Here is a 22,870-nt window from a genome sequence, read left to right on the forward strand (position 1 = left end):
CTAACACAGAGGCTACTAATACCCTGAGTTGCAGGTGCTTTTGTAGTATAACTTCTAGTGTAGTAGTAACCACATACTCTACACTTTGCTTCCCCCATTCTTCCATGTCCAAAAATGCCTCTGTTAAAAACTGTTGTTCAGTAGAACTAGTGAAAGTATTTAAACAAAAAGGTAGAGAAAGGAGTTTTCTCTGTTTTCCTCAATGTAAAAGATTTTATTTTTCAGGTCTTTACACCAATACTGTATTTTCAGGGAAAGTATAGAAAATAGTTGTTAAAAATGTCAAAAAAAATGATGTGCATGTTGGTTATCGTGCTTGACAATGTGATATAAATATTCTCCTGGAACATGTCAATAGCCACCCTTCTGTAGTGATTTACACCATCATTGAAATGTTTATCAGATCCTAAGCCATATCTGCCATAGACAGGAAGAGTGTCAGTTCGTTTTGTTGAATAATATTGAATGTGACATCTTGCATGAGCTATAATGTCAGCAGTTTTCACAGCATCCACTAGGTGACATTTTACGGGTCTGTGAAGAAATCTGTATTGATATAGTGGGCTGTTACGAGAATAGGAATGATGTGCTGGTGACTGCCATTGTTTGATGTGATTACTGGTCTTTTAGTCTTGTGAGATTCTTTAACCAACAGTTTGTGATGTATTCATATGCAGTTTATTATGGAAAGAATCCTCAGTTTTCTTTGAATTTCTATGTATATATGCAGCCTCTGTAGTGTTACCGGGTGACTTGGTAAAAGCAGATAGAAGTATCCCTAAAGAAGAACAAGTAACTAGGTTAAAAAACTGTGAAAACTGTTTGAGAATATTGAGTATTTTTTCCTCCTACTTCTGTAAGTTTATTTCAATTGTAGCTCTCTATAGTGACTGTGACATTTAGTACAGAAAGGCAATTTAAACTTAGCCACATGCTTACAAGGGAAAATTGCACACTTCTTTATGCACATATGTACACATATATAGCTGTTGAAATATATCATGTATATAATATATCTATATTTAATGCCAGGTGGATGTTCCTTAAAGGACAGGTGAAGAAATGTCATTTTTATGACAGCTGTAGGTGAGTGTAGGGAGAGATGGAATTCTAAAGGGGAACATTTTAGCTAATTCAGTTATGATCTTAAATGATTAAGTCTATGTTATTCAACAAGGTGAAGGCAAAGTCCTTCTCTGAAGGAGCTGTCTCTAATCAGGATCTGCCTTTTGATGGACCATCTGAAGAGTTGCATCTTGTCGCTCTTGTGATGCAGGGCCTGGGTACCAAATCCATTAATATTGCGTCCAGTTCTGGGCCCTTCAGTTCAAGAAGGACAGGGAATTGCTTGAAAGAGTCCAGCGCAGAGCCACAAAGATGATTAAGGGAGTGGAACACCTCCCTTATGAGGAGAGGCTGAGGGAGCTGGGTCTCTTTAGCTTGGAGGAGACTGAGGGGGAGCTCATCAGTGTTTACAAATATGTAAAGGGTGGGTGTCAGGATGATGGAGCTAGGCTTGTTCCAGTGATATCTAGTGATAGGACAAGGGGCAATGGGTGTAAACTGGAGCATAGGAGGTTCCACATTAACATCAGGAAGAACTTCTTTACTGTAAGAGTGACAGAGCACTGGAACAGGTTGCTCAGGGAGGTTGTGGAGTCTCCTACATTGGAGATATTCAAGGCCCACCTGGACAAGTTCCTGTGTGATGTACTCTAGGTTACCCTGCTCTTGCAGGGGGTTGGACTAGATGATCTTTTGAGGTCCCTTCCAACCCTTGGGATTCTGGGATTCTGTGATCCACGCATCCATCCAGGCTTTTCAGTGGTTTAGATGATAAACAGTGAAATCTCTTTCCCTTTCTGTACTCTAGAAGTGAGTGAGTGCTTGTGCTGATACCAGACTGACAGCCCTCACTGTAGGAGCCCTCTTCCTGCCTCCAAGCAATGAACAGGCACAGCTTTCGTGGTCTGAGCTGAAAGGACCTTGTCTATCAGAGTTTCTTTTCCATCCTTGACTGTTTCCAGGTTGTCAACTAACTGACCTTTGGACTGATAATCAGCAGTATTTTAGTAGCATCACCTGGGCTGCTGTGATGATGGTATTTGTCACCTATTCATTCATCCCTCCCTATAGTTGCTACAGTTTGAAATCTGTCATAAAGCTAGTTATTAACCTGTTTAATTCAGGCCTTTCTAGTTCAGTAATGGACAAGTTTTCCCTCAAGTATCATGAGCTACTATGTTGATGGACAGCCAGCAAATAATAGGGTGTTTCAACCATTAGAGCTTGTCTCAAGTCTGCCTCAAAGTAGCTGGGAATATTGTACCATGGAGATGTGGACAGCAACCCATAATTATTAACACATTTTTAATTTTGTTCCCTTTAATTAATTTGATTTGTGAGCAAAGTCTGTAGCCTTCAGACATTCTGGGACTTGTAAGGCAATTCTGTGGATTACAAAAACATGCATGTTGTTGGGAACATTTGTAGATGCCTAATGTACTTAATGCAGAAAGAAAAATGGTCTACAGAAATGCTGGAGTTTCAGCAGTTGCTGCAATTCCATTTAGCTTTATAAAGTGTTGCAGCCAGTTACCAACAAATTATTTATCTTACTCTGAGCCTAGTGAGAAGACTATTGCTAGCTCATAGCTTTTTACTTCCTTTATGCCACCTTTTGCTTATGCGGGAGTGGAGGAGTTCCAAACTAACACAATGGAGGTTGTTATCGGTTTTTCTACTGAATGAAGGCATCTTTTTCCAGGAAACATTAAATAATTCTACGTCTTACTGTGCATATAGTAGCTAAGCTTTATTTTCTATTTCATACCTGTATCTTATCTAAACATAGTCAAATTCTATTGGCAAGTGACATTTGCTTTCCACTTTCACTTGTTCAGCTGCGTCTGCATTATAATGCTGAAATGCAGTGTTAAAGATTTTTGAGGCAGCTCTTCCAAGATAATTTTAAAATAGACTCTTAATATTGTATCATAAAGTTCGCTTTCCAAAGCCAGTTTTCCACTCTTCAGTTGGCTGATTTTTGGCCAGTTTCTATTTGGATAGGGTTGGTTTTTGGTCTGAGTTTTATTCCTCCTCACCACACCCTGAAAAATACATAGAATAACTAGTAAAGATACAGAGGAAAAAGGGTGATTGACGGTATCAGATTGTTTCTATATGCGCAGATTATAGAGACCGTAATTCTTTAGCTCAGGAAGCAGACAAAAGAGGGCAGTGTGGCTAGGTGTTTATGAAACAAAGAGATGGAAAGGCAGAATGAGAACAATTGCTTGTTTTTTCTCATAAGGGAAACATAGAAGATACTTAATAAAATGAACAGGAAGCCAGCTTACAACTTATAAAAGAAAGTACATTTTCAGAGACTGCATGCTTATATTTTGGATTTCATTGTCATAGAATGTGTGGGAGAGAGAAGTTTAAATAGACTCAGAAGACCTTAAGAAAATGTATGCCTGATGGGTCCACTGAGGAAATAGTCTTTATATTGCATTAAGGAGATATTTCTCATACTTAGAATTCATGAGACAGAATACTGATTTTTTCTTTAAATGTATAAATGTCTGGATAACAATCACCATAGCAACAAAAAGAATATCAGGTTAAAGCAGTAAGGAAGGGATTTAATAAAGGTAATGTGTGTTTCTTTTTCCTCCTTGGATATGTTTATGGTAATTCTTTGTCATATTTCTGCATCCATATTTCTCTGAGGGCATTGCCAATTTTAGACCTAATTCCGCATACAAATACTCTGCTCTTAATTGTTAAAAGAATACCTGCTCTGCAGTCACAAAGAGCCATTTACAGTCTAAGAATAATTGTGATACTTTAAGCCAGGGGTGTCTGCAAATGAGATATGACTGGTGGGCCATTCCCAGAATACAGCTGCTTTTACCTCAGTAGAGGCTCTACTATTTTAATGTGGCCCTCCATGGGCTTAAAGTGTTTGCCTCCTCCCACCGAGAAGTTTGGACCACACATAAATCATGTCTTGTTTTCTAATGTGATCACGTTTGACCTGTCTAAAAGCTCTTCTCAACACTTTGGTAACCTCAAAGCATCAGGTGTAATATTAAATGAGCTTTGTATTACTTAAATAAACTTACTAAATTATTGAATTCTTCCAGACATGATGTAGGGCTTGTTATAAAGTTTCTTGGAGATTGGTGTTTATTTTTAAGGCTGTAGTAAGGAATCTGAAAGGTGAGCCTTTAAGAGTTACACATAGTACAAGCTGTCTTTCTTACCTACTTTCATTTCTTATGTTTGACTACTTTTCAGAAATTACTATGTCCTTTATAGTGATGGAATTTTGCTGTACATGCTCGTTTGTAGAGCTGGGGAAAAGTATAAGGATAAAAAGTCTCCCCAGTGTTGGAGTGGGGAAGAACAAAAGAGGGCAAAAACTTTGTAAGCAAAAGGTTAGTAAACAGTAAATGGAAAAATATGCTTATTGCAGTTTCTTTATGAAGAATAATCAAAGATTAGTTGTGTATTATTATACTCCTTGTGAATGCTTAGCAACTGGTATATAGTTTATATAAATGATAATAGCTATGGATATAATGTTCATATGTTCTCTGATAATTGGCTTTGTGAGCAAGCTGATTTTATTTGCCTTACAAAACCTGGTTTATGTACATAACAAAGCCAAAGGGATAAATATATTTTAGAAAGCTGTCTCAATATAGCTTGTTGTTAATTAAAGCCATTAAATGTATGTCATTACACAGAAGAAAACTCATATTTTCCTTAATACTATCTACAGTTCTTCTGATTCATGGAGAGGTAATTATCCATTACCAAACACCAAGTTATGGGGTTTTTTAATCAGATGTTTTCTTTGTTGTTGAGGAGAAAAATGTCTGCAAATTGCTCAAGCCATTTTGTGTCACATTCTATAAGAAGCAAGGATAAGGAGGAGGACATGTTGTAAAAATCAAAATAAGGGAAAGTTCAGTAAAAAGTGAAGTTTTAAATTTATTTTAGGAATTCTCAGGGTTCCATAGATATGGATCTAGATTTCAATGTTGATAACCAGAGCCGGTCAAAATTCACTTAAAACCTTTGGCAGGGAAAATGGCATTTAGGGTTGTTACCGATGTCAACAGAGAATATGAACTTCTCTTGACAGCAATTCTGATAAAATCTTGCTTTTTAAAATGTTCATTTTAAAGTACAAACATTTCATCTAAGAATTTGACCTCTTTGTGTTAAAGTTTAAAATTTGTTTTATAAATTACATTGATAAAACCACACCTTTTGAATTAAGATATGAATAGGCTACCTTTTCCTCCAGCACACTGTCCTTATTGTTATATCAAGGCTGCTACCAAAATATCATGAGATAATTAGGTAATAGCAATGGTAGAAAAATGAAATAAAATAACAAATAAAATAACAGATTTCATGGAAAATGTAAGAAAACACTGAATCTCAAAGTTTTTCAATTGAAAATTTTAATAAGAATTTTATTTTTAAAATAATTTTCTACAAAAAAAAAAACCACACAACCTCTTGAAGTTGTGGAGCTTCTCAATATATTTGGAATTTGAGAGAAGAGTATTTTTCAATACACAATTGAGAGCTAGCTCAGCAGATGATACCAAAGACTGGGCTTTCATTCTGAGGTGACTCAGTGCCAACCAGAATCAGAAAGTGAATTTGTGATGGCCAAGCTTCAGAAGGTCAGCAGCTGGTGAAATCACACCATAGTCTCTTCCTCACATGAACACAGAATGGGCTAGGCTATGAAAAGTGCAGCTGTTAGAACTGCAGATATAGGTTAGAGCTGCTGTACATGTTTCTTGAATATGTAGTGGGAAGTCAAAAGCATTCATCTTGGATGAAATCCAAGAAATCGAGCAATGAATTGTAGGGGAAAAAAAAAAAAGAAGGGAGCAGATGCTTTGGCACAGCCAGTTATAATATACCAATTCGTAAGTGCAGAGCTCACGTGTAGAACAACTAGAAAAGATACTAGGTTCTAACAGCTGCCCAGTTGTGCAATCCTTTCTTGCTCTCCCACCCCAGTAAAATTCTCAGAACATCTCTACAGAGAGGCATTTGGTTACTACACTGCACAGAGCAGGACAGGAACCTATATAAAATCAACATGAACTTGTATTTGTTGTTAGATCTGAATTTTCAACGATTTTTGTGTCTACAGAACAGTCTGCTGAGTTACTATTGCATAGATAACAAAGATAGTTCTGATCTCAAAAGCCAGTAATTTCCCACCAAAAACATCTGGAATCTTTGAAAAGAATCTGTTTGTTGTGTTAAATAGATTTGTTTCCATTTTACCCACACCTAATGAGTAATGACAGAGGGAATTGGTTTAGTTTTGTCCACAATCAGCTTCTCTTGAACTACCTGACATTCAGTATTTAACTGCAGCATTCAGAGTATCCTTGGAGTCCAGCAGCCACTCTCTGACTGGGCAGCAATTTTGTTTGGTTTTAAAACTGCAGAAGAAAGATCAGTGGCTTGTTTGTCTTCCAAATAGATAATCCAATGGCAAGGAGCTCATGTTGCAGGGTTTTTCTGCTAGTCACTCATGACTTCTGTTGTGGACTTTATATTTGGGTTGGTCTAACTTTCATGTTTATTTATCAGTTTTAATTTTATACTTAGAAGCCTCGGTTCATATCAACAGATAATTTACAACATGTCTTGGAAGTGCCTGATTCAGTAGTATCTTAGGTACACAAACCTCAAAGTAATTGTGATACTGCATGTACATCCTTTGCTATAGCAACACTGCCATCTGATTCAGCAATAGCATTGCTACATTACAGCGTGTTGTTCATATCTTAAAACCTTGAAAAGTACAAAACTGCAGATAGATGGAGTGGAAGTTATCTGCCAGCTTTGCAGAAAAGCCTGCAAGATCCTAAAAGAAAATAGCTCAAATTTATTTTTAACACTATTTTTCCCACATTTTGATTTTGTGTTAGGAAAATGAAATGCAAAAACCAGGGGACAGAGTAATACTTGCCCACATTTGATAGAGAAGCCATCAGAGAACAATATTCTTGCTCATCTTGTTTTCATCACTCTTAAGATTGCTTCATTTAATTCTACATCTTTTCTAGTGCCTGTGTTGCTGCACTAATAATATCAGCATGTTGCAGTCACTGCTCCTTCAAAGATTAGTATTAATTGAAGCAATTTATTCTACCAGTGCTGAAGATAGCCTATTTATACTTTTATATAATGAATATTAGCAGGTTACATTTATCTTGTCATGTCCTGTCAGCTCCTTTTTCTGCTCCATGCAGATTCACTGCCCTGTACATGCTTTGCTCAGGCTTGGCACAGTAGACTGTAGGTGTTTGTTTTGCATGAATAATCAGAAATGCTCACTAGCTACCACAATATGGAAAAAGAAGGAATTCTGAATTGGTATCACTGCACCTTCATTTACTTGCTGGCAAAGTAATGTCTCATTCTGCCAATTTATGGAGCAATATCTTATTTCAGCAAAAAGATAATATTCATAATTTATATCCTTCAACATAATATTCAATTTGATATATATGCAATATAATATACAAAGTATATGCTGCTGATCCATTCCCAAGAGGTATGAGGAGTTTTATACTGGGTCAGTAAAGGCTCTGGTATTACAGAAAGCTACTACTTCAGTTCTGCTTGAAACTCCTCAGTCACAATACTGCAGAAACCTACTGAATACACAGATGCATATACAAGAATATTTTAGCTTCTTTAATATTAGTACTATAAGGCATAATGTGTCTAATCTTAATTTATGTTGTAGAGCTCTATTATATGTAAAATAGTTGGCTTTTAGTAATATGGCCATTGCATTTAATTGAACTGATCTTTGGCTAATGAAAAACATAAAGGAAACTGCTTCCCCTTGTTTCAAAATATTTTATATTCTCTTCAATGAAGAACCATAAAAATAGTGGAGCAAGATACTGCTGAGTTATGCTAGGTAAGTTCAAACTTGCTAATTGCAGCAAAATGCAGAATGTGTAGAGCAAGAGCCAAATAAATATACAGGCCTCTAGAGAATGAAGAATATTAGTGCTGAAATACCTCTACCAAAGCCTGGGCTTTTAGTCCCCTGTCCTCCTAAACTATCCCCAGCGCTCTAGGTTATTTTTTCCCCTGTATTTCCATGTATATGATGTAGAAATTATTGTAAATGACAAGGAGACAGAGACTCTATATGCTAGATTCTAATTACTCTCTGAATGATAGTGTTTAAGTACTGTAATTGATCTTACATGGCAAAGCATGATAGTTGTGATACTGATTTGCAATTTTTTTTAAAATTTTAATCAGTTTTTATTGGGTTTGAGCCCTTTGAATTATTTTGACATTTTCATTCCGATTTATATAAATTTTCTGCTTGTTATTATGCAGCTTCTTTCCAAAGTACATTTTGTTCTGACAATTGGAGAATTGTTTTCTTAAATATTAAATGAGAATTTCACGCATCTATGTGATACTGACACAGTTAATGCTACTCTTCTCTCTTAATTTTGAGCCAGTTTTCTTACATGGTTTGAAGGGCACTGTGCTACTTACTTCAAGGGCAGTCTTCATGTGGCATCTTAATCCTAGATACTTGCCATTTATCTCCCCGGCTTCTCAGAAGAGCAGTGTTGTATATCTATTTCCTTAGATATGTCAGTTCAGGTCAATTGCTCTTCCCTACTCAAATCCCTCCTCCAGCGTTATTGAACTTTATTTTCTATTCTAGGTCTATGCTCAGTTAACTTTATATGAGTGTAACTCTAAGGATTCAATGGTATTATGTAGGTTTGCTAAGTTAAAAGTACAATTGGAACTGATTGTAGACTGGGACCTTAAATGGCTCCTGTGCACTTTCTACATAGTTTCTCCCTGGCTGAGTTCGACGAATGGCTTCGTTTCAGTAGTGGGGAAGGGATTTTTTTATTGGAAATTAAAATATCTGAGGATTTCAAGTATTAAGGAATTATGCCATTCATCATAAAGACTAAGCTGATTCCTTTCACCTTTGTGAATGATAACGTGCCCCCATACTAGCCTTAAAGATGGTGATTAATCCACTCACCTGAGATGTGACAAATTTATGAGATCACAGGCTAAACCTTGTAGTCTGGAACTTGAATGTTGTGCCACATATAAAAAAAGTATCCTAATTACCTTTGGCTGGGATCCAGCATTACGTGAAACACTGGTTCAGATCTGATATCTCTGTTGAATTCAGTAACCACCAGGCTGTCAGGCTGTTCTATGATTTCCTTTATATATGCACTTCCTCATATCTTGGATGTGCTGAACCTTTCACATGAATAATAGTTGCATTTAGAAATACCCATAAAAGCTCTGCTATTTTACCTATTTGGAATTTCACAGTTTGAATTGAGAATGAATAAATGTTTCTAGGAAACGGTTTGTATTTCATGTGAAAGGGTCTCTGTAGATTATTGGAAGTCAACAGCAGTGGTTCTGTTGACTTACATCTAGTTTTGTTTTTTAATTTTCTCATTTATAAGTCATCATTATCTTAGATATTCACAGTTGTGTCATTTGTCATTCAAACTGACTCCTCCATCCCAGTTACAGGTTGTCCTGTTCTCTTTGGATTTTCTTCCAGCATACCTAAATCTGGTTCAGATATATCCTAAACAGTGTTAAGACTGTTTTCTTCTCAGCTGTGTTGTGACTGCACTCTGTGTAGCCTACACCGTGAGACTTGTGGAGTCCGTAACCACACTAGTACTTTCACAGCTGCACTGTATTACAAGCTCATCATCCATTTGCACAATGCTTTCTCCCTGTAAATTTTTTTACATTAATTTCTTTGTTTCTTCAATTGAAGTATCTCTATTTTTCATTTTTCCTTTTCATAAATGTTTGCTTCTAGTTATGTAAAATGCATATTTTTATTATTTCATGTCTGGATTCTTAGCACTCCCATTTATTTTCTCACTCCTCTAGTCTGACATATCTGCAACACCTCACAGTTTGAGATACCTTTGCATCTTTGACATTTTAATTTTAGTAATTTGCTATTTCCTGTTCCAAATCATTAAGAAAGCTATTAAGTAAATATGATCTTAATATTGATTTACTCTAAGCTATCCCAAAACTTCTCTCTCACCTTGATACACCATTCTTTCTTGTTGCTTGGAGGCTAGTCTACAAACCATGTGATACTGTCCTTATTCAGTAAACAAAATTGTCCTAGATGTGGTTTCACAAGACTCTGTGTGAAGAAAAACTAAAATGAAGATACATGTATATTATCTTCTTGTCAGTTACCTATTAATTCAAAACAGTTAGACAGTTTCTAGGGTTAGCTGGATTCTGCTGTATATGGACAGAGTGCGAAGTTTAAGTTTCTATACAGTACGAAGGTTAAGTTTCTATATGATAAGCTCACATTGCAGCATACCAAGGTGTCCTTTTCACTAGACAAAGTGGGATGGTTTGAACAAATTAAAGAGGGATTAGTATGAGCCCGTGTGTTGGTGTTACTGGACTTAAACAAACCCTTTGCACTCTATGTCAATACTTCTGAAGGTACTGCAAAAGGAGTAATTACCAAAGAATGGGGGTGGAGGGGTGGGGGTATGTACATGAAACCAGTAGCTTTCCTATCAAAACAGGTTGCCCAGGGGGGTTGTGGAGTCTCCTACGTTGGAGATATTCAAGGCCCTCCTGGACAAGTTCCTGTGTGATGTACTCTAGGTTACCCTGCTCTTGCAGGGTGGTTGGACTAGATGATCTTTCGAGGTCCCTTCCAACCCTTGGGATTCTGGGATTCTGTGGTATTATTGAAAAGGCAGTCAAGTTTGTCCAGAATGAGTTGTTCATTACAAGGTCTTCCTGTCTAATGCTCATCTCCCTGTGATTTTTTTCAGACGTTTTAGTATCATTTATATAGCACTATACATTTGAAAAAAAAATAAACTTGCACTAGAATTAGAATAAGATGCATTATTCTCCCTGAATATCTCACATTCTTAAAGGCCAATTAGAGCATCAGCAGTCACATCACTGCCCTGCAAAGAAAAACAGGGTCCTGTTGGACAAACAGTGGCATGGGGCAACAGCACCAGAGTAGGCAGCCCTTCCCTAGTCCTCAATTTTTTATTACTTTATACTGATTTCCTGGTCATTGCCTTTTAAGAGCTTACTGTCTCAGGGGAATGATGATGCTGTTTGCTGAAGTTTCAGGTATGGGAGAGATCAGCTTTCCATGTTCTCCCTGCTCTTCTCTGAACTTTTATCATGCAGATGCAATTGTTGTGTGGCACCTTCATGGCAAACTGAGCATTCTGAGCATTCAACAGGATGTGTTAAAATGTTCACCCTAAAGCCTGAGTTTCTATACCATTTAAGGCTTGGTTCACAATTCTCTACTTTGTAGTTTTGATATGTTTTGGAGATCTCAGTGGCTATGGGTGCATGGGTATCCCAATCTCACTGCAGATGTTCAGAAGTAAGCTACATCTTGAATAGAAACAAATGTGGAATACCAGAATAGAACAAACATCTGGATGTAAATCACTTGCAGGTATTTCACTGCAGGCAAGGCCAAGTTATGCTGGACCAGAGATTTATAGCTTAATCATTTCGGCTGGTGATCTGGCCCAGTATCTTACTCTTAATAATGACTATAAGCTTACGCTTTAGAGTAGAAATGTTAGACTATTCTTAATTATTATGTAGCTGTAAGAGAAACAAATTGGATCAGTGTTTGGATTTGTTTGCCTGTATGATAATTGATACCTTTATATTTTCCTAATCCTGTTTTATGTATTTACGGATTACACAAATACACAGTCCAAAACATTTGATTGTTGGTTTTTTTCTTAATTATGATCCCATATTTCAAATTAAAAGATTCTGATACCGTCAAAGCAACTCCAGTCATAAAAATGCAAATTATGTTTCAGGGAATCTTGTCATTTCCTCAAGAATGACACATAATCCAATGTGTGAGTCCTACTAATACCTTATTGTGAATATTGAATGACAGGAAATTCCTTATATACTGCATTTAGAAAAGAATTGTTGACTTAAATATAAATTTTACTTTCCCTGTATTTAAATAGAATTACTTTTATTCCTTAAAACTGCAACAGGGGAGTGTCCAGTTTGCTCAATTTATTTAATGGGCCACTGACTTATTTCATATTTGTCTCTTGTAAACATTAATTTTCTTTTTCACATTTTGTTTGGTATTTTTTTTACCATGCCTGCTTAAAGTCTGCTTTTATAATGTTAAATGTTTCAGTAAGTGTTTAGCCGTTTTGCCAGACCAGCAAAGGGAGTGAGGGTCCAACACACAAAGCATACATACATGGTACAAGAACATCATATTTGATGTACGCTATGTTGACTTCAAGTTTAAGAAACAAGTTGTCAATGAAGTGAAATCTGTTTCAATTCAACTTTAATCTAAAAGCATTATCAGGCATAAATTAATTTATTTAAGTCCATATACAAAACAGCTTTCATATTCACAGAAAATGTGCTCTGGCCTGATATAGGTGTCTCTGTTTCATGGCATGAGAACTACCCACCTTGCATTCTCTTCAGTTTCCTGACTGTTAGATGTTTATCAGGTTTCAAGGCTGGAAATCCCAAACTTAATTTCTTTGGAAAGTGTAACCTTAGCTCCAAAGGAGTCAGCAGATAAAAGCTTTCAGGTTTTGGTAAAATAGAAGGTGCATTTTCTGGATTGATTGTAGCACTTTCAAACATTACTATACATCTGCTGGAAACTATCATGTTTTATTTCTCATGGGAATCACATTTTCCCTGAAAAATAGATCATGTTTAACATGACGTCATACTTATAATGACATTAGATAGCAGTGACATGGGGTTTTAAACAGTAACTACTGCACCATAAACTAAAACAGTGTAGATGATCTCATTCACTGTTGTGATAGAATCATTAAATATTAACTTTTTGTGGTAATGTCAGTTTTCATCAAGGTTTACTAGTAGCTTGGGATAATTTTCACCTCCATTTGTTTTGGGCCTAAGATGTTTGCCATAGTCCAGTGATGTGAACATTCACAGCAGAGTTAGGAAACCTAAATTTAAATTCCTGATTCAAGGAATATTTAATTACTGTGTAATAGAGTAGTATGAACATGCAGACTTTGCAGACAAACAGATGTGTAACAAATAACTGCGTTGATCATCAGTTTAATCTCCTAAAGGAACTGGCATGCAGGATCTAAATCTAATTGATCAAATTCACAGGAGGTATTAAACCTTGCAAATCAGTGCTTAATGCAGCCTTGATTTGTTTAAGCAGAAGGATTGCCTCATTGTGCTGATGAAGGTATTCACACTTCTGTGAAGTTGTTTCTGATATTCTCTAGTGTGACTTTACCATGACATCTCAATATGATTTCCCCTGGGGAGCTAATCACTCAAGTAAGTGCTGGGCATCCAGCAGCTGCATCCTTAATGAAGCTATAAAACTCCTTTGAAAAACTTTGACTTCTAGTTTTTTTTATGGGAACTCAGTTACATTGACATCAAGTTTTCTTTGAAGATCCTGACTCAGTACAAAGTCCTGACCAGCAGGTCTGAGAGTCATACTTTGGATGACATATTTTACCATTGGATGTTCCTAGGTTATCTAGCCCTGTAATTCTTTTGCTTGTGTGTTGATACAACAACAAATTCTTTTGCTTGTGTGTTTGCTTGTGTGTTTGGAGATACAAATTGCTTGCGAAGGCTGAAAACTATGATAAAATTGTGACTTTCTCAAAGTTTTCCTTGCTGTTCTGGTTGAAAATGCAGTAAATATTGATAAAGATCAGGCAGATCTTTCAGAATCAGATCAGTCAAAATTTTCCAACAAATCACCTTTTTGTCTGAATTTCACATTTGTTTCCTCTGGTTTGTCTTTATTGGATGAGTGAGCTTCTGATGTATGGCTAGAACTATATGATTCCCTGTAATATGTCTGTTTCAGAAAGAGAAGCTAGGAAGAAGGTTTAAGTTGTAAGGCTTTAATAAAGTAGCTGTTTCTAAAAACTTTAATGCCCAGAACTGAGTAAATTAAAAATGAAAAACAAGAACCCAAACACCCAGGCTGCCATTAAATATTTGTTCCAGTTTTTTAAATGCATGACACAAGTGCTAATTCTGCAAGTAATTGTCATAATGAGATCTAAAAGACCTTTATCTCCTATTAGCTCATGGCTGTGCTACAACCTTTGGCTTCAGACTTCTGGTAGGAAGTTGGTACATATTTCTCCAAAGAATGAAACTCCAACAGCCTTGACAGAAGTACTCATTGTGTTTAATGGTGCTGGAAATCAGTTGATCTTGATAGATCAGCTGTCTCAGATTGATAGCTGCATCTGTAAATACATTGGTTCCATAAACAAAATTCTGTCTGCAAGATGTGGAAGTTAAAATTGGCACACTTCTGAACAAATGAAATGGTCTGAAGCACAAGGATGTGCAGGAAAAATCCCTTCTGGAAATTATTTTTCTCATATTCCATTTACCAACTTTATGTGCATAGTTTGCTTTTTTAGAGACTGAAATGTCTGTGCCTCCATAGGGAACACTATGGAGTTCTGTGCTGAACTGAAATATGGTCCCTCTCCATGCACTTACACCTACTGCATAAAAGAGGAATCTTTGTCTTACTTCTTTTGAGTAAAAGGAATATATTTATGGCTTTCCACTGGCATGTCACCATTTCCTTTTTGGGATATTTAGAGTTAATGCAGAATGTGAAGTGTATGGTATTCAGAAAGTCTAAGGCCTTGATATGAAATCAGATAGTTTTTGAAAGCAGAAAGAATTGAAATGCTAGTCCACCAGTGGTGAAGTAATAAATGAATGTGTTACATTTCCCATTTTTAACTAAAAAATTAATCACCATCTGTAGGTTGTGCAAGCTATTTTGGCCAAAACCTTTCATGCATCTTTATCATGTACTTACTGGACATGATAGCTGAAAAGGCTTAGACAGTGAATTTGCTTTTACAGATTTGAACAAAATATATGCCACACACACACATGTTGGTGTTTGAAGTCTGTTGAACCATAGTGATTTATGTCAATTACAAATTTATTAATTTGGTTTGGCAATAGCAAAATCTAAGAAACATATGGACATATTCCATAGCAAGAATCTAAATTCAGATTTAAAAGATACCATGGCTATAGGTATCTACCTGTATTGCTGCAGACACTTTTATGTTTGAAAGCTCATCTTTCACTCCAAACTGTCATCACAGGGGGAGAGTTTTCAGTCTGAGATACTTCAGTATTCAGGATTGTCATTAGAAAGCTGAATATTATTTATTCATTCATTCTCTTCCTCCATCCCTTAGATCATCTGGTTTAAAAGGAGGTACAGCTTAATTCTTTCCTGTGTTCTCAGCTCTGAAGATTTAGTGACTATAGAATAATTTTCATCAGTTGTGATAGTTATGATGGCTGAATATTTACTGACTGTTCTGTTATTTTTTAGTTCTCTGTGTATCAGTTTAGTGCAACAAAACAAAAATAAAACTATACAGATCTCTTCTGTCACATTTTATTTGTTGCTTTCATTTTTGAGGCTTTAGGATAAAACTGAAGTCATAGAAATAAATCATGTAGGACGTGTAGCCGTAGGCATTTTCAGCAAAATAAGTTCTTTCCAAGAAGGTTTTGACTTGTAACATGAGAATTAGCTTCTAGCAGGAAGAAGCCACATTTCAGATCTTGGACTGTGGTTAATTTCTACAGGGTGTGCCTTCAGCTAACAACACTGCTTTCACATATGTGAGCATAGTATTGGTGTAAAGCCAGGAAAAAAAAAAGCAGGAAACAATTTCTGCTTGATATTATTTATGACTCTTCCGAGCAAAATGACACCATGGATTCTGTTTGAAGGCAAAAGGAGTGTCTGACAGCTGTTGCTGCTGAAGAGCATATTTAGTTTGAATAATACAAAGGTCACTCAAGATTGACTTTTCTACTGAACCTATTCTATTGAATTTTACTGCAATTTTCTTCAGAAAATGCAGTAAAACTGATTTTTAAAGCAATATATTTAGTTGAAAAAAAATATTTAGATGTAGTGTTCCAGGGATATATCCTGAAAATATGTGTTCAAGTACCTCTAGCAGATGCATGAAGTACTGGTAGATATAAGATTATTTGATCATCAGGATCCTGTTATTGTTTTACTGATGAGACAGAGATAGGGCAAGAACAGAGAAAATAGGACTTAAGATAGTGTCTGAAGCAATTCTATGATTTTATGATTCTAAGTCCGAGGGGGAGAGGAGACAGTTTGACACCACAGAATCTGTGTCAAGGCTTTATTGCTATCTATGAGTGACAATGTTGTGCAGCAGCAAAAAAGGTTAGTTTTTATTTAACAAGCACTAGAGAGTGATATGAAAAGTAGGAGAGGATCTGAGCAGAGAGGGAAATACGGATAGTGAGTTTAAAGATATTCCTGAGGGTTGTCAGACAATATAAACACTCTGGAGAGAAATGTCATATCAGGGGGATCTAAGTGAAATAATATGACAAATACTACAACTAGTAGAGCTGTTCTGTTACAAGCATTAATGAAAATACATTTGGGCAAGGTATTTGCTTATGCTTGTCCTCTGAATCTAACTAATTCTAATTCTGCATTAAAAAAGCCACACATCCCTTATCCTATTTCGGTCAAGCTACTGTTAAGTGTTTATATAAACACTAAAAGATTTCTGCATAATAGACCTTCATACTCACTATACTTTCTGTTCTAGTTGGCAACATGGGACTCTGAGAAAGGACTGAATGGTAGCCTACAAGAACGACGTCTGGGCAATGACTTACAAGGACTGACACTCAAAGTGGTGACTGTCTTGGTATGATCCTGTTTGAGTTCAGGAAACAAAATGCTCAAATTAAAAAGGATCTCAGAATTTTGGGCATTCCCCCCAGCATTTTTCCATATAATTTTCAGTACTGTATTTTTGGATGATCAGTTATATAAACAAGGAAGACACATTATGGCCTTTTATTATCTTATGTGAAGTTGTTCACTGTTAGAGATACAGAGCATTTGTTTGTTTGCTTATGCTGGTCTTCTGCATTGTAATTCTTACTGGGCATGAAACCAGCACACAGCCTGAGTGCCCAAGGGTGTGTTCCAGATACTGTACTCTAACTCAGATATGCACTTTCCAGCATTTCCTGGATTTTAAGATCAGACGGGCCAATTATGATAATCTAATCTTGGCTCTTGTATGCTGCAGGCTGTAAAATTTAATCAAGTGTTTCCTCCATCATGCTCATAAATTCCCATTGAGATAAACTATGTCTTTTAGAGAGGCATAGTCTTTCCAAAAAATCATTACACTTTTGGGACTGTCTGTTAGTATCTAGAATGGTAACAGAGCTCTTCTTAGCTAAGTGCTATATAAGGGGCAAACTGAGGCTTGGCTACATTCCTATCTAAAATATTAGTGTTTGCACATTGCAGAATGGGGTCTTTTAGTTGGTTTTTGTTTGTCTGTTTGTTTTGGTTTTGTTTTTTGGTTTGGTTTTGGTTTGGTTGGTTGGTTGGTTGGTATTTTGATGTAGGTTTGTGGCTTCTTTATGTGTGGGGTTTTTTCTTTTATTTCTCTTTTTCTGAATCATGGTACAAATAGGAAGTACCGCATAAGATCATTAAGGCTCTTCCTCCACCCCCAGTTTTCTTTTCTTTACCTGGTGACAGGCGAGATTATGCTGCAGTTTACATGGGAGGTGAGCAGATCCCTTCCATAAGAATATCAGTATCAGGTTTCAAAGGCAGCCAGCCTTGTGCTGTGGGCAGCCCTTGAGTTCCCCTGCAGGAGAACAGGGTGCCTATGCCTGACAGAAAACATAACACAAAATGCTGCATTTCCTTGGTCCCAAAACATGCTTTAATTTAAAATACTCCAGGAACCAGTACCCATGAAGATTATTCTTTGGATTTTCACGATTTTAAATATTCATTAAATGCAGCAGGTTTAGCTTTTGTTTTAGTATGTCTCCTGGACTAATCATTATCTGTAAAAAATAGCTTTCTAAATCTAATATGGACTGAGATAGATGGACAGTAATGTTCCTATCTAGGACTTGTGTGCTTAACAATAGCTATATTCTAGACAGCTTAATATCTATATTCTAGACAGCTAGTTAGGACAGTAAGGTAGGTGTCTGTTCCCTTTTTATAGTTGCTGAGAAGAGGCAGGTACTTCAGAGAGTAATTCATTCTGTAGGCACCCGGAAGCTGCTAGAGAATGCTGAATTATTTTCTGGAGTCTCTGCCTCTTCTCAAGAGCTATGGAAAACACAAGGCCACAAGGCTACAGATAGGACTCAGGTGCTGAGGCACTGGTATCTGGTTGGTATACCTCATAGTATCCCACATGGCCTACAGTTTTTGTCTCAAAATCTGTACCAAGCTGTCCAGAATTAACTCATTCTTTTACTAAGAGAAGCAAACTGAAAAACTTGTTTCAATTATCAGTTAAGATACTCTTTTATTCTCAGGAAGAACCTTTTGTGATGGTGGCAGAGAACATTCTTGGGCAACCAAAACGATATAAAGGATTTTCCATTGATGTCCTGGATGCACTTGCCAAGAATCTGGGCTTCAAGTATGAGATATATCAAGCTCCTGATGGCAAATATGGACAGCAGCTCCAAAACAGCTCCTGGAATGGCATGATTGGAGAACTAATTAACAAGGTACATAGAAAAAGAATCTGCATTTAAAACAAAGAACAACCAAACAATAACCCTCCCCCCATCTCTATGGAGTAGGGTGTCAAAGCTTTGTAATCTTCCAGACTCTAAGAGAATGACTTAGGGTGAAATCACAAGTGCAAAACACTTCAGAGCCATGGGTGGTTTGAGTGTAGTGTGCACTGTATACAGGGTAGGAACTAGAGAGTCTGTTGTTCTGTTTACTCCCAACTCAACATCAATTTTATCAGCGTAAATCTGTGTTTTTACATAGCTGTAAAAATAAGAAGAGAGGACATGTATGTGTGTGTGAGTGAATGACTATAGAAATAGACTAAAAATAATATATTCTTCTTAAAATGTTGATTATTATTTTCATTTTTGTCATTATGTCTTTGCTACTTGCTTGTAGGTGTGATTTTCTTTGGGTCACTTTGTGGCAATGTGATAATTACCAACTGCTTGACTCCAAAACAGGAAAAGTGCCCCATGTAATATACCATAACGAAGTGTTTTGAAGGACCAGCATTTAAACTGATTTCAAGATTATTCATTCATTTAAAACAGAGAGGACCACATTTCTTTTCTTAATTACAGCCTTTCAAATCAGAAGTGTGAACACCATTGAAGTAAATGGGGAAAGTTCTGAGTTTAGAATCTCCCAGTGAATGAAATTAGAGCATATTTGGTTCATGTTCTTGCTATCTAGTATGGGACAAATGTTAATAAAGAGGAGAATCAAAGGAATTAATATTCCATGTGGCTGCCCTTTGTAGAAAAGGTTACTCTGCTGCAGTAGTTACTGAAAGTGAAAGCTTTTTCATTAACTAGTATGTAGGCAGCTCAGTATTTTGTAAGTGGTTGTTTAGGAAGAAATAAAAGCAATTAAAACAGTAACAAATGTATGTTCAATAACGGGATATTCTTGGTTAGTGCTAGGTAGTGTAAAGAAATTTTTACTTACTTTACATTGACATAAGCTATTTGAATCTTATTGGTTTGAAAATGGGGTAAGAAATCCTGTTAAATTTCTCTGGAAATTGGTTTCTTTGAGGCAACAAAGTATCTATTATAGTATTTTTAAAATGATATTTCTGCTACTAGGTTTTTCAGTGACTAAAGTATTTCAAAGCAGACCTCCCTCATCTAACATTTGCTTTATTTTCCCAACAAAAGATAGAGGAAACAAAAAGTACATTCTATTTTTTTAAGAGAATTCTTTTTATTAAAATGAAACATTATTCATAATATAATTGCAGCTCTGCAAAAGCTTTAGGAATCTTATTTACTAACTCCTGGTTTAGCTTTCATTGAGTTTGCATACTCTTTAAGGACCCTCTACATGTAGAACCTACTTGCTTTAAATGTTGAGTTCAAAGCAGTTTCAGGTGCTAAGTTGCTTTTGGTACATCCTTCCAATTACTAGTTTATGCAATCACTTCATTCATCTAAAAAAAAAAAACCCAACAAAATCTGCCCCCCCAGTTGTCATATGAAATCCCATCATAAATACAAAGTTGGTAGCTCTGCAGGGAGAACAACAAACCTTAGCTCTTTGCACCTTGCTATCAAATAGTCAAGCTAAATAAACAGTGTTTCTTACTGCTTGCAGTGCACCAGCTTTATATGGTTTGGAATTTTAGGCATCCTCTGGAAATCAAATGAGAAATAAAGGTAAAATAAGTTGTACTCATTCCAGAGAGGAATCAGGTGGTGTTTTTTGTTCTAGATAGTGGTTTTTCAGTACTCTGCTTTAGACCAGTGCAATTAACCAACGTTCAAATTATGAAACTGTGGTTTTATTTTTAGACAATTTATTTGAATTTTTGCTAAGTTATAGAAAGAAATGCATGGAGTCACTTGATTCGTAAAATGTTTCTCCTTGAAGCTCACGCTGGCCAAATTCATGGTGAAAGGAAGAGATCTGATCTGTTGCGTTTGTCTCACAGAGAGCAGACCTAGCCATCTCAGCCATCACTATAACACCAGAACGAGAGAGTGTTGTGGACTTCAGCAAGCGGTACATGGACTATTCCGTGGGGATCTTAATCAGAAAGCCTGAAGAGAAAATCAACATCTTCTCTCTCTTTGCTCCTTTCGACTTTGCGGTGTGGGCTTGCATTGCTGCAGCGATCCCTATAGTTGGTGTCTTGATATTTGTCTTGAACCGGATCCAGGCAGTCAGGGCACAGAATGCTTCCCAACCGAGCCCTTCTGCTTCCTCTACCCTCCACAGTGCCATCTGGGTCGTTTACGGCGCCTTTGTTCAGCAAGGTACTCACTCTTATAAACACCTCTGATGGAAGTTCAGAAAGCTTCAGCCTTGGGTAAAGCAGCTCAGGATGCTAGTCTTGGCCAGAATGGTCTAAATATCAAAGAGAAGGTGCATGCAGGGATGTAACATGTTTTATTAGCCCAGCTAATGAAAAATGGGAAGAGGTAGGTAAGTTTTGAGATGGGAGAGGCAGGATGTTCTCCTTTTCTGTCCAGAAAAAACATTCCTAGCAGGCTTTTCCACTTTGGGAAAATTATCATGTGATAAACTACAGAGCGGCTTGGTGCAGAACTACTTTTCAGACTCTGAGGCTAGCATCTTTCCTAACTGCTTAAAGTCCATTTTAGAAGTTTATATGTTTTTGAACTAATGTGAGATTTATTTTTTTTAGTGTGTTCTTTGAACTGGATAGGGAAATGATCTGTAGTCATGAAGCTAACTTTACACTCAGTAATCTCCAGGCATAGGACTAATCCTATTGAATTCAGTAGGATTACTATCATTAACAAAGTCACTTTTGTAAATAATTGTTTGCAAAATGTGCTCCCACGGTTTTTGTCCCGTATCCATAATTTAGTACTATTCTTGGAAGGCAGATTTTGTTGAATGCTAACATATGAGTAGGTTATTAAATTTTTCTACATTTTTTCATTGTGATTGGAAGCTTAGAAAGCTTCAGCTGAAAAGTCCTTACTAGTGCTATGAAACTTGATCCCTCATCTTATTAAGGTGGTATCCCTGATGGGCTAAAGAGCAGTAAGATATAATCAGCACAAACATATGCTGAAGTGACTAGTACTAGCTGTATGGTAAGACCTGGTCTCCAACAATGTTCAAGCATAACCGTGCTTGAAACCTGCTGGAAAGAAATCTTCACATTTTTAAAATACTGTATAGAGTAACAAGCAATGACACTAATGCTTCAGTCTTTGCAGCTTTAAATACAGCACAGATAACACACAAGCCATTGGGCAGTTTTGTGGGTTTTCTCCAAATCTAAAATGGTCATTGGAAACAGAATATTACTATAGTCTGACCATTGTAATGATTTAATTCCGGCATATTAATTGTGCTTCACCATTAAACTTACTTTATTCAGAACATTTTCTTATGTCCTGTAGATTCAATCCTAAAAAATTCCCAAGGGAAATACTTTGAAAGATGATTTTCAAGAACAGTATCCAGGGCAAGAGATTGACTGAAGAAAATGTCTGTAAATTGCCAGTATTCATGGAAGTAGTGGTTTTCTCACAGTGAAAGGGCAGTCTAGAGGAGAACCCGAAATGCAGAGAGGTAGCTCCAAAAAGTGTAACATAATAGGGCAGAGAGAGAGTGATCGTAAATGGAAGCTGCTAAGACACCCTCGTTTTCTCTGTTTATTTGTAGGGGGAGAATCTACTGTCAATTCTGTAGCTATGCGCATTGTAATGGGAAGCTGGTGGCTCTTCACCCTTATCGTGTGCTCTTCCTACACAGCAAACTTAGCAGCATTTCTCACAGTATCAAGGATGGATAATCCCATAAGGTAAGAGCCTCTTCTTAACATGAAGCTGGAAACCTGGATTTCACAGAAAGGTATTAGCCATTTCAGCACTCATTCTTGCAAAAACGAGATAACTCTAATAAAATACTCTGCTTATTTCTCTGTTTTTTTCTTCATCCCCCATCTTCACCTTCACTTCAACAGCCCCCAAGCAGTTTTGACAGGTGCATGAAGGGGAACAATGGCACTTTAACTGTGTATTTTTGCAGAAGAGAGGTCTTTCAGGTTTATACGTATTTTGTTTAACAAGAGCTCTCACTGCTTCAGCTGTCTCTATTTCTTTGTTGAACATCAGAGGGAACTGC

At 36.6% G+C, this 22,870-nt stretch overlaps 1 protein-coding gene across 1 annotated transcript in view; it reads left to right on the top strand.

Annotated features, from left to right (window-relative positions):
- GRID1 (glutamate ionotropic receptor delta type subunit 1) overlaps nt 1-22,870 on the top strand; it is a 519,712-nt gene that overhangs the window by 452,446 nt on the left and 44,396 nt on the right. The window contains exons 9-12 of the mRNA XM_034062148.1: nt 16,794-16,895; nt 18,553-18,750; nt 20,697-21,021; nt 22,409-22,547. Of these exons, the coding sequence (XP_033918039.1) occupies nt 16,794-16,895; nt 18,553-18,750; nt 20,697-21,021; nt 22,409-22,547 (764 nt within the window). The remainder of the gene's footprint in view (nt 1-16,793; nt 16,896-18,552; nt 18,751-20,696; nt 21,022-22,408; nt 22,548-22,870) is intronic.

Source organism: Melopsittacus undulatus, chromosome 4 (genome assembly GCF_012275295.1).
Source record: "Melopsittacus undulatus isolate bMelUnd1 chromosome 4, bMelUnd1.mat.Z, whole genome shotgun sequence".
Taxonomy (NCBI): domain Eukaryota; kingdom Metazoa; phylum Chordata; class Aves; order Psittaciformes; family Psittaculidae; genus Melopsittacus; species Melopsittacus undulatus.